The sequence below is a fragment of the Oncorhynchus mykiss genome, chromosome 25 (assembly GCF_057628025.1).
Source record: "Oncorhynchus mykiss isolate SJ-2025 chromosome 25, ASM5762802v1, whole genome shotgun sequence".
NCBI lineage: Eukaryota > Metazoa > Chordata > Actinopteri > Salmoniformes > Salmonidae > Oncorhynchus > Oncorhynchus mykiss.
Window position 1 is genome coordinate 58,861,327 of NC_143046.1, and position 12,491 is coordinate 58,873,817.

Below are 12,491 nucleotides of genomic sequence, written 5' to 3' on the forward strand. Positions count from 1 at the left end.
CCCAGAATATAGTTAATTTCCCCCCACCTACTGATGTTCCCAGAATCTCTATGTTAACCAAGGGTTTGCAAATGTAACATTAGTAGGGTAGAGAGAGGAAAAAGGGGGCAAGAGGTATTTATGACTGTCATAAACCTACCCCCAGGCCAACGTCATGACAACAGTATTTCCCAAACTCGATCCTGGGGAACCCAAGGGGTGCACATTTAGTTTTTTGCCCGTAGCACTACACAGATGATTCAAATAACCAACTCATCATTAAACTTTGATTATTTAAATCAGCTATCTAGTGTTAGGGCAAAACCCAAAACTTGCACCCCTTGGGGTACCCCAGAACCGAGTTTGGCAAACACTGGCTTAGTCAGTCAAGTTCCACTGCTTTTCCCCTCTATTCAGGGAATGATTAGACCTGGTACACCAGGTGGGTGCAATTAATTATTAGGAAGAATAGAAAACCAGCAGGCTCCAGACCTCGATGTCACGTTGGTATAAAGGTTTTGGGAGACAAGCGCAGGAATGCATAATAGTTTTTAAAATTCTACTCAAAGGACAGCATGCCGAGTAAAGGCACGGTGGCGAAGACCAAACAAACATTATACAAAACACAGGGTTGAAACGAAAACAAAAGACTGAGGAGTACCTCAGATAATAACACACGCACACAATGATTAACACACGGGACGAAACCCGTAATCATCTGCGCAATCCACAATGACACGAAAGCCAAAACAGACAGCACAGGTACTCACACGAACCAACGGACATTGTAACAATAATCAACAAGACACTGGTAAACCAAGGGCACACTTATTCAATTACTAATCAGTGGGAATAGGGGACAGGTGTGTGTAATGAAAGTACCGGAGGGATCCGTGACACTCGTAGGGTAAGTTGAATAATCCTGCCAGCAGGCTCCAGACCTCATAGGGTAAGAGTTGAATAGTCCTGCCAACAGGCTCCAGACCTCATAGGATAAGAGTTGAATACTCCTGCCAACAGGCTCCAGACCTCATAGGGTAAGAGTTGAATACTCCTGCCAGCAGGCTCCAGACCTCGCAGGGTAAATGTTGAATACTCCTTCCAGCAGGCTCCAGACCTCGTAGGGTAAGTGCTGAATACTCCTGCCAGCAGGCTCCAGACCTCATAGGGTAAGAGTTGAATACTCCTGCCAGCAGGCGTCAGACCTCGTAGGGTAAATGTTGAATACTCCTGCCAGCAGGCTCCAGACCTCGTAGGGTAAGAGTTGAATACTCCTGCCAGCAGGCTCCAGACCTCGTAGGGTAAGTGTTGAATACTCCTGCCAGCAGGCTCCAGACCTCGTAGGGTAAGTCTTGAATACTCCTGCCAGCAGGCTCCAGACCTCGTAGGGTAAGTGTTGAATACTCCTGCCAGCAGGCTCCAGACCTCGTAGGGTAAGAGTTGAATACTCCTGCCAGCAGGCTCCAGACCTCGTAGGGTAAGTGTTGAATACTCCTGCCAGCAGGCTCCAGACCTCGCAGGGTAAGAGTTGAATACTCCTGCCAGCAGGCTCCAGACCTCGTAGGGTAAGTGTTGAATACTCCTGCCAGCAGGCTCCAGACCTCATAGGGTAAGAGTTGAATACTCCTGCCAGCAGGCTCCAGACCTCATAGGGTAAGTGTTGAATACTCCTGCCAGCAGGCTCCAGACCTCGTAGGGTAAGAGTTGAATACTCCTGCCAGCAGGCTCCAGACCTCGCAGGGTAAGAGTTGAATACTCCTGCCAGCAGGCTCCAGACCTCGTAGGGTAAGAGTTGAATACTCCTGCCAGCAGGCTCCAGACCTCGTAGGGTAAATGTTGAATACTCCTGCCAGCAGGCTCCAGACCTCGTAGGGTAAGTGTTGAATACTCCTGCCAGCAGGCTCCAGACCTTGCAGGGTAAGAGTTGAATACTCCTGCCAGCAGGCTCCAGACCTCGTAGGGTAAGTGTTGAATACTCCTGCCAGCAGGCTCCAGACCTCGCAGGGTAAATGTTGAATACTCCTGCCAGCAGGCTCCAGACCTCGTAGGGTAAGTCTTGAATACTCCTGCCAGCAGGCTCCAGACCTCGTAGGGTAAGTGTTGAATACTCCTGCCAGCAGGCTCCAGACCTCGCAGGGTAAATGTTGAATACTCCTGCCAGCAGGCTCCAGACCTCGTAGGGTAAGTCTTGAATACTCCTGCCAGCAGGCTCCAGACCTCGTAGGGTAAGTGTTGAATACTCCTGCCAGCAGGCTCCAGACCTCGCAGGGTAAGAGTTGAATACTCCTGCCAGCAGGCTCCAGACCTCGTAGGGTAAGAGTTGAATACTCCTGCCTTTTGGGGTTATCACTGAATATATTTGAATAACATCCTTTGGAAAGTTTGTAGATGATTTACAATCAGTTATTATACTTAAATACATTCTATCTAGCCCAGCATGATGTGGTGTGAGGTAAAACGTGCCATGTTTCTGCAGAATTGATTTCCTGTCACTGACTTCTGCATTTCAGTTTATAGCTCCAATTGGTTTCATTCCAAGTTGACAAGCACTGCACCAAGGCAATATATATTGTTTTGCAGATGAGGACTGAAAGGCTGTTCTCTTCAGAGCTCTATCAGTCATGCCCTTTTGAGTGGTGCAAAATTATGTCAGTGTTCACTCCCCTCAGTGTTGCGGTTATTGTCTCCCCCCAAGGGCACTTCCTGTTCCTGGCGGTGAGAGGGAACAGTTCCAGTATTAAAGCGTCTGTCCGAAGTTCCTCATTCCCCCGACCGGTCTCTACCATAGCCTGTCAGGTGAGAAAAATAGACATATCTTTCCACCAATGGCTTCCTTGCAATCTCCCCTACTAACTACATGCTCACTGATGACTCACGGATGAGTTCTCACAGAGGACGTTTTAGAAACACCCTCAAAGATGCCAGAATCTCACAACCGTAGCAAAGTCAGGTGGTCACAGCGGGTCTATCATAACAAAGAGCTGCTCTAGTACCACACACAGAATATTAAACATCATACAATTAAGCCATATTCAAGTCTTCAAATGTCATGAAATTCACCGTAACGCCTGTTCTCGATGTCTCTGTCTGCAGTTGCATTTCTCCCTGTATCTCTATGGGGAGTTTAATGGCACCGTGTTGCTGTCGCTAGAGGATAACAGTACTGTTGCATCCCCGTTGGTGTGGGAGAGGTCTGGACAGTGGAAAGACAACTGGCAGGACATCACTCTGCAGCTACCTGCCCTCCTCAATGGGTACAGTGCCTTCATTTACTGCTAAATTACTGACCAGAAGTGTCAAACATACAGCACATAAAAGCTCAAAGTTCATTTCTTGAGTGATTGTAGTTCAGTAATTAATGATGACTGTGTTAGTACAAAATATATTTTTGTAGTATACTGTATAGGAAATGCATGTATGTGAAAGAATTTGATATGTGAAAGAATTGAAGGTACTTTTTGGTACTTAAACTAATATGAAAATAATGCCACTCTGTGTTTCCCTCCATTCATGGTGATGTGTGTTTACCCAGGTTCCACCTCAAGGTGAAGGCTCTGTGGGGACCAGGCTCCAATGCTGACATCGCCCTAGATGACATCGCCCTGGGGGCAGCATGCTTTGACACAGGTAGCCCTCCATGTAACACAATCTGTACACAAAACAAAGGCAGCTCTCATTATAGATACTGTAGCATACTGTGTGGCTAGAGTACAGTGGGCAACCATTTGGAGGGCTCCTAGCACGTCATTGAATAATCTCTCAAACAAACAGTGAAAGAGTAAAACTCCCTAAATGTCTTAAGATTACACACTGATTGAGAGGGGCCTCTTTCATAAAGATATAGCTAATAAGATTCCTTAACCCATTACAGTCTAAGCCCAGTACTAAGCTGTATTCAATTGTTTTAAGGAGGTCATACCAAGGATCATTTAGCTATTTGAATGTGTATTTTAAGACCCCTTGAAGAATCAGAAAGGATTTACTACATGGAACAACAGTCCCAAAAAAGGAAGTTTGCTCTGAAGTGTCTGAGAGATTTATCTGAGAGATATAAGAAACATCCGGGAAACATTTGTAAATATATTTATATATTTTTACATTCAACCCCTTATTTTTGGCACTAAACAGTCTCTACATACAATGAGTATACCAAACATTATGGGCACCTTCCTAGTATTGAGTTGCACCCCCCCTTTTGCCCTCAGAATAGCGGCAATTCATCGGGGCACCAACTCAACAAGGTGTCGAAAGCGTTCCACCTGGATGCTGTTCCATGTTGACTCCAATTCTTCCCGCAGTTGTGTCAAGTTGGCTGGATGTCCTTTAGGTGGTAGACACATGGGAAACTGTTGAGCGTAAAAAAAAACAGCAGCGTTGCGGTTCTTGACACAAACCGGTACGCCTGGCACCTACTACCATACCCCATTCAAAGGCACTTACTGTAAATCTTGTGTCTTGCCCATTCACCCTCTGAATGGCACACATACACAATCCATGACTCAATTGTCTCAAGGCTTAATAATCCTTTTTCAACCTGTCTCCTCCCCTTCATCCACACTGATTGAAGTGGATTTAACAAGTGACATCAATAAGGGATCATAGCTTTCACCTGGATTCACCTGGTCAGTCTAAGTCATGGAAAGAGTAGGTGTTCCTAATGTTTTCTAACACTTTTTTACATTCGTTTTTTTCTACTGGTACCGGGGGAACTTCAGACGAGCAACCGACATGTGCGTGTTCGTGAGAGTCGCACCTTTCCAAATTGTTCGTAGGGCAAATTGTTCCGACGCTACAGATGATTTTGTAAGAAGACCGATTTTCGGGATGTCTCATGGTCTGACAAACACCGCTCCAGCTCTGTCACCTTTCACCCCAGATGTGGAGGTGCGACATCGGCGGATCGGTGGATTGAGACGCATCCAATGCAAAAAACAACAACAGATATCTCGAGCTTAAACTGCCACATTTTGATGGGGATTTTTTATTATGCCAATTAGATTTACACAGGGGGCGCGGACATCGACTCTAGGGGGTTAAAGGCCTACTGATGCATCCCCATGAAGTTGCAAATGAGACCTTTTATCAAATCCAATAATATTTTATTGGCCACATTCACATGTTTAGCACATGTTTAGCAGTGTAGCTAAATGCTTGTGTTTCTAACTCCAACAGTGAAGTAATACTAACAATTCACAACAATACACACAATACACACAAACCTAAAAGTAAAAGAATGGAATTAAGGAATATATAATGAGCAATGTCGGAGTGGCATGGTCTAAAATACAGTAGAATAGAATCCAGTACACACATATGAAATTAGTAAATCAAAAATATGTAAACATTATTAAAGTGACTAGTGTTCCATTATTAAAGTGACTAGTGTTCCATTATTAAAGTGACTAGTGTTCCATTATTAAGTGGCCAGTGATTTCAAAGTCTATGTATATGGGGCAGCAGCCTCTAAGGTGCAGGGTTACGTAACCGGGTGGAAGCCGCCTGGTGATGGCTATTTAACAGTCTGATGGCCTTGAGATAGAAGCTGTTTTTCAGTCTCTTGGTCCCAGCTTTGATGCACCTGTACTGACCTCGCCTTCTGGATGACAGCGGGGTGAACAGGCAGTGGCTCGGGTGGTTGTTGTCCTTGATGATCTTTTTGGCCTTCCTGTGACATCGGGTGCTGTAGATGTCCTCGAGGGCAGGTAGTATGCCCCCGGTGATGCGTTGGGCAGACCGCCCCACCCTCTGGAGAGCCCTGCGGCTGATGGAGCATTTCTTATGACTGGAAACAATAGAGCTGTTGAAGCACAATCAAAGACAGAGAGGAGTCTTAACCGAAGAATGATGCACACAGATACGATGGCTAACCACGGTTTCCAACGCAGCTGGAGTGCTCCCCAGGAGGCCCAATGATCCACACACTGGCTGATTGCTTCTGAAAGAGGGAAACCGACGTCGAATGCATCTCCCCGGGATTCGAAATCTGCAATCCGACAATAAAATTGTACGCCAACAATGGGTTCCAGTGTCAAGTTATTGTCACGCTCGAGGACACATCTTCTTCGCTCCGTCGATTCTTCTCTACCATGAAACTCTTTGGTCCGAACTCTGGAGAAGCCTGCCAACATTAGTTTAATTTGATAGAAATTGACAATGCGGTTAGGTAAATGTTGGGAGAGAGGCGGGAGGGCTTGCAGAGTCAGTCTGGTGCAAGGCAAATGGTTCTGGTGGCTGCGGGTTGTCGACGCCAGACAGGCACCAGTTGGGCGTGCTATGATCGGCACGCAGATTTATCGGCCCTATTACGTTTTACTGTAGCACATCTCCAGAATTCCACAGCTAATTACAGCTCCTAAGTCATAACCGCCCTTATTGTCTCCTGCTAAGACTTTCACGATGTCCTCCCTCACAATTATTACTTATCTCCTGAAGCCTTTGTCTTTCTCCACAAGTCTGTCTGTCTTTCTTATTCTATCTCCTCAATCCTGCAGCTCATGCCTTTTTATATACTCAACTGGACTGTATCCTGCCCTCACAAAAACACATCTATGCTCTAAATCCTATCTCTGTCTCCGTCTTTGAAGAAACCATAATTAATAGACGTCGTATGAAAGAGAATGCTTTTCTGGTCCGTCTGTAGACTGATGAATAGAGATGAATGTGTCTCTCTCCCTCCTCTCAGATCTCAACTCCCTGCTGCTCGGACACAGATTCCTCCATGAAATGGACTCCATCAGTGAGCTGGATTTCTTCAGCCCCCTGCCAGAGCCCTCTGCCTCAGGTACACTACCAGCTGTTCTAATGGAATATCTTTAGCCTTTCTATGACCAATGGCCTTTGCAATTAGATTTTCGTAGAGCTTTTCCCCTCAATTTGGCAAATTGCAACAGGTGCATCCATTAAAGTAATTTCCTTTGAATTCCTCAGCAGCTGCTCCACTATATGTATGTCTCTCTCCCTTCCATGCAACACAGGGAGTTTGTTTGTTGACTGACATGTGACTCATGTGTCTGTCTCCTCTCCTCAGAGGTGTCCCTGATGACCTGGTGGTTCACATCCTGTGGGGCCAGTGGCCCCCGAGGTCCCACCCAGGCCCAGTGTGACAGCGCATACCGCAACACCAACGTCAGTGTCACAGTGGGCAAGGAGGGTCCGTTCAAAGGAGTGCAGACCTGGAGGGTACCGGCCACCAACAGATACATGTGGGTGCAAATTTTGCTGTTATTCTAATCTTGTAGAAATATGAAAGCTACAGAGAACAACTGTTTTTGCAATCGGAACACTCTTGCGCTAGACTAAACCCTCGGGTAAAGATGCTTGAAACAAGCCCCCTGACCAATGATTGCATCTGCACATCAGTATTGACAGCTGGCAGGAAGCAGCCTTGCCTGAGACATCAGTCAACTGAATGAATACAGGTTAAATACTACCATGTATCACATTCATGTCACATATCCGCTAGACCTATAGAATATAGGCACGTCTCTGTAGTGTCAAGATTGATTTCCACATCATCCAGGTTAGGAGAGGGGGGTCTTACATGGGATCAGACCGTGTGTGTGTTTGTGTGTGTGTGTGTGTGTGTGTGTGTGTGTGTGTAAGACTGAGGCAGAGTGAGAAGCGTGACTCACCAGCTGGAGGCATATATTAGTCTGTCTGTGCTCACTGCTCACTCTCTCTTCCTAATCTGGCCCCTGCCAAGCCAAGGCTTTGAACTCATTTATTGTAGTTGCTGGTCTAGTCATGGGGCATTTACAATGAGCTCCATAACACTAGATGATAAAAGGGGTACAGAAAGACAAGAAGTGGGTATCAGTTCTCTGCTCTTCTTTGTTAGCATTGGTATGTTGTTGTCGGGGGGCTCAGCTGAGCTCTGATTACAGTAAAACTACAGAATATTCACCCTAATTTCATCTGATGATACAAGCTGATGATACAAGTCAGTCAGGCAAAGCCTTGGTATTGCAAGTGTTACAGTCTGATTTTGAAGTGCTGCAAACCTTCTGATGCACTATAGAGACCAAACCAACATGGCTTTTTTGCCTCCTTTCTGCAATGCTCACTTTTAATTAATTGAGTAGCCACTGTTATAAGGTCACCCAAGCACCAAAAATGGCCTTCAGTGGCCCCATCACATGTTTACTGTGCCCTCCTCAGGATCTCAGCCTATGGAGCTGCAGGTGGCAAAGGAGCAAAGAACCACAACAAGCGTTCCCACGGTGTCTTCATCTCAGCCATCTTCCCTCTGGAGAAGGGAGACATCGTCTATATACTGGTGGGACATCAAGGGGAGGATGCCTGTCCAGGGGTGAGTGTTAGAATGGAGAGTTAGGCCACCTCAGGTGATATTATGGATGGATCACCTGCTCTTCAAAGTGTTTAGTTTTCTTTCAACGTTTGATTACTTCCTGGTACCTTGGGTGCCATCCAGAGAGTATTTTCCTCCTGATGGTAGGAAAATATCATTTCAGACTAGCAGCCACTCTCTCTCTCTGATCTGACCATATCCATTTGTTCTCTGTAGAGAAATCCTCTGACACAGAAGATCTGCCTGGGGGAATCCTCAGTGATAGAAGATGAGTTCACTGGTGATGATTGGGCAGGTGGTGGAGGAGGCGGCGGAGGAGCCACCTATATTTACAACGTAAGAGTCCATAAAAGGAGTCCCTAATCTCAACATAACTTGATTAAACTCTTTTCCGCCTTTACCTCATCTACACAAAATGAAAGCCATGATGGTGTCCATCGGAAGCAGATGTACTGTAGCTGCTAGATATGAACCGATGTATAAGCTTCAAAAAAGTTCTGAAGGAATTCTAAAAGATCATTTATCATGGTCTTTCTCTACAGATGTAGTTACAAGCAGTTGAGGTCAGAGGTTATGTTAACTGGTTTGTATCACAAGAGCCCTTTAACCTAGAAGTTGTATGTCTTTGTAACGCTGGACTGGCCCCTAAAGTTGCATGATGGACTATGACAGAGGGTAGAGGGGTGCTCTAAAAGCTTTTACTGTGATTGACTCTGACCCCTGCCAGATGGAGGGTGGAGTACTGGTGCCTCTACTCATAGCAGCTGGTGGTGGAGGTAAAGCCTACCTGGAGGACCCAGAGAGCAGCTTGGACCAGATCCCTCTGGAGCAGTATGAGAATGACACGGTGGCCGCCAGCTCCAACGGCAAGACTGGGGCAGCAGGTTGGTAGGGTTGCCTTTACCTCACCCCCTCCATGTGGCCCTTCCCCTGATTCTCTTCACAGAGCTGACGATCTGCTCCCTGAAAACATATGGCTTTCATTCCTCTGACTGCTAAAGCTCCTACTTGAGTGTTTTCAGGAGACAGGACAAGAGTGTGTCAGAGAAAGGGCAGGAGTGCATGTGTTTGTATCAAGAAGCTGGCCCTGTGTCTGGACTGGTTATCCATTGGGTCTGCTTATAATCTTGGTTGCAGCCTTTTGACTTATACAACTGTTGAAAAGGGTGAAACGGCATACTGTATATGGCAGTACCATGTCAGTGTTCTTGGAAAAGCTTCATGGAACATTCCCAGTAAATCACATTTGACCAGCAGGGTCTTATGGAGCAATTATCGACACATCTTATGCAAACATTGATGGAAGAAGTGTTTAGAGAGCGTGATGGCTAAATGAGTGGTGTGTGTGCGTGCCTGTGTGTGTGTGTGTTGCAGGGGGTGGTGGAGGTTGGAAGGACTCCTCCAGCCACTTGTGGGCAGGGAAGTCTCTCCTGGAGGGGGCCGAGGGGGGTTCTTCCTGTCCCCAAGCCTTATCCAAACTGTCCTGGGCCACCTTCGGGGGGTTTGGAGGGGGAGGGGGAGCCTGCACTGCTGGAGGAGGAGGCGGTGGATACAGAGGTAAGCACACACACACACACACACAAACACACACACACACACACACACACACACACACACACACACATAATAATAATAATAATAATAGTATTTATTTACTGCTTTCCTATGTGTTGTACTATACTGTTATTATAGGATGAATCTGACAAGATATTTATGCTGGAGAATTTCCATTGGCCCCAAGGAAATGGGCACATTGATAACATTCACTGCTTTTCTGTCTTTATCTAGTATGATTTACTAGTTGTGGATTGGTGACATAACTCACAGGCCTGTACTGATATTATGAGACAGTTTAAAGAAAGTTCTACTTCATTGATTGATAAGATTGGGTGTTCCACTTGGCTCCTCTGCAAAACATGATTGAGAGGAGATGGGTCGTTCCATGAAAGAATGCCTTTGATATTTTAAGTAGATGTTGTGCACCAATATTGCATTTTAAAAGCCTGTTATATTAAATGAGGTCTCATTTAATATAGACCACATAGAGAATTCAATAAATCGGATTTTTTAAATGAATAAAGACTTGTTTCACCCCTTACGGATAAACCACATGATTTCACATGTGAAATGTCCATGCTTGGCCTGTGTGAAATCATGTAAAACTATGTGTTTTTTGGATGATGATATTTCACATGAAGTTTCACTTGGATTTTCACATGTGATCACATAACCTTTATATTTTTTTACATGAGATTTCACAGGTGATGTCCTGCAAACAAAAAAAAATTGTAGTTAGGATACACACACAAACTGTACAGTGGCAAGAAAACGTATGTGAACCCTTTGGAAATACCTGGATTCCTGCATAAATTGGTCATACAATTTGATCTGATCTTCATCTCGGTCACAACAATTGACAAGAACAGTCTGCTTAAACTAATAACACACAAACAATTAAATGTTCTGACGTCTTTATTGAACACATCGTGTAAACATTCACAGTGCAGGGTGGGGAAAGTATGTGACACCCTTGGATTTAATAACTGGTTGACCCTCCTTTGGAAGCAATAACCTCAACCAAACTTTTTCTGTAGTTGCTGATCAGACCTGCACAATGGTCGGGAGGAATTTTGGACTATTCCTCTTTACAAAACTGTTTCAGTTCAGCAATATTCTTGGGATGTCTGGTGTGAACTGCTTTATTGAGGTCATGCCACAACATCTAAATCGGGTTGAGGTCAGGACTCTGACTGGGCCGCTCCAGAAGACATATTTTCTTCTGTTGAAGCCATTCTTCTGTTGATTTACTTCTGTGTTTTGGGACGTTGTCCTGTTGCATCACCCAACTTCTGTTGAGCAAAACAGCCCCAAACCATGATGCTCCCTCCACCATACTTTACAGTTGGGATGAGGTTTTGAGGTGGTGTGCCTTTTTTTCTCCACAAGTTCTTCCACATTGATCTCGACAAACCATTCTGTATGGACCTCGCTTTGTGCACGTGGGCATTGTCGTGCTGAAACAGGAAAGGGCCTTCCCCAAACCGTTGCCACAAAGTTGGAAGCACAGAATAGTCTAGAATGTCATTGCATGCCGAAGTGTTAAGATTTCCCTTCATTGGAACTAAGGGGTCTAGCCAGAACCATGAAAAACAGCCCCAGACCATTATTCCTCCTCCAACAAAATTTACAGTTGGCACCATCCATTGGGGCAGGTAGCAATCTCCTAGCAACCAACAAACACAGATTAGTCCGTCAGACTGCCAGATGGTGAAGCGTGATGCATTACTCCAGAGAACGCATTTCCACTGCTCCAGATTACAATGGTGGCGAGCTTTACACCACTCCAGCCTATACTTGGCATTGTGCGTGGTGATCTTAGACTGGTGTGCGGCTGCTCGGCTATGGAAACCCATTTCATGAAGCTCCCAACGAACAGTTTTTGTGCTGACATTGCTTCCAGAGTCAGTTTGGAACTCGCTAGTGAGTGTTGCAACCGAGGACAGATGATTTTTACGTGTTACGCGCTTCAGCACTCGGGGGTCCCGTTCTGTGATCTTGTGTGGCCTACCATTTTGCGACTGAGCCATTGTTGCTCTTAGATGTTTCCACTTCACAATAACAGCACTTTCAGTTGCCCGAGGCAGGACTCGCAGGGCAGAGATTTGTCGAACTGATTTGTTGGAAAGGTGGCATCCTATGAGAGTGTCACGTTGAAAGTCACTGAACTCTTCATTACCGGACATTCTACTGTCAATGTTTGTCTCTGGAGATTGCAAGGCTGTGTGCTCAATTTTATACACCTGTCAGCAAAGGGTGTGGCTGAAATAGCTGAATCCACTAATTTGAAGGCTTGTCCAAATACTTTTGGTGATGTAGTGTATGTCATTCTCATTGAAAGCAAGTCTAAAAAGCAGTAGATCTGTTCTATATGCGCTATTTCTATGTTTTTGTGTCTTTTACTTTGATGTTTTGTACACCAGTTTCAAACAGCTGAAACTACAAAATGTTTGATTATGGAAAATATATTTCACAGTTTAGATGCTAAAATGATTCTCTCCGCTATACTTGCTTGTTTTGTCACATAAACTGAAATTAGGCCAACTATTGGATTTTTGCATTCAATACCCTCTGTCACAAGGGGCTTTATGGCTGATTTGATAATTAACCTGTTATGGTCAACGCTGTTACTTTATTTGGTACTTAA

The 12,491-nt window shown here is 45.2% G+C and overlaps 1 protein-coding gene across 6 annotated transcripts in view; it reads left to right on the forward strand.

Moving 5' to 3' along the window:
* ltk (leukocyte receptor tyrosine kinase) overlaps positions 1–12,491 on the forward strand; it is a 172,063-nt gene that overhangs the window by 44,921 nt on the left and 114,651 nt on the right. For all 6 annotated transcript variants that reach the window (XM_090220640.1, XM_036962441.2, XM_036962442.2 and 3 more), the window contains 9 exons: positions 2,675–2,775; positions 3,073–3,233; positions 3,512–3,606; positions 6,662–6,760; positions 7,007–7,181; positions 8,137–8,287; positions 8,504–8,623; positions 9,015–9,171; positions 9,662–9,844. In XM_090220640.1, the coding sequence (XP_090076766.1) occupies positions 2,675–2,775; positions 3,073–3,233; positions 3,512–3,606; positions 6,662–6,760; positions 7,007–7,181; positions 8,137–8,287; positions 8,504–8,623; positions 9,015–9,171; positions 9,662–9,844 (1,242 nt within the window). The remainder of the gene's footprint in view (positions 1–2,674; positions 2,776–3,072; positions 3,234–3,511; positions 3,607–6,661; positions 6,761–7,006; positions 7,182–8,136; positions 8,288–8,503; positions 8,624–9,014; positions 9,172–9,661; positions 9,845–12,491) is intronic.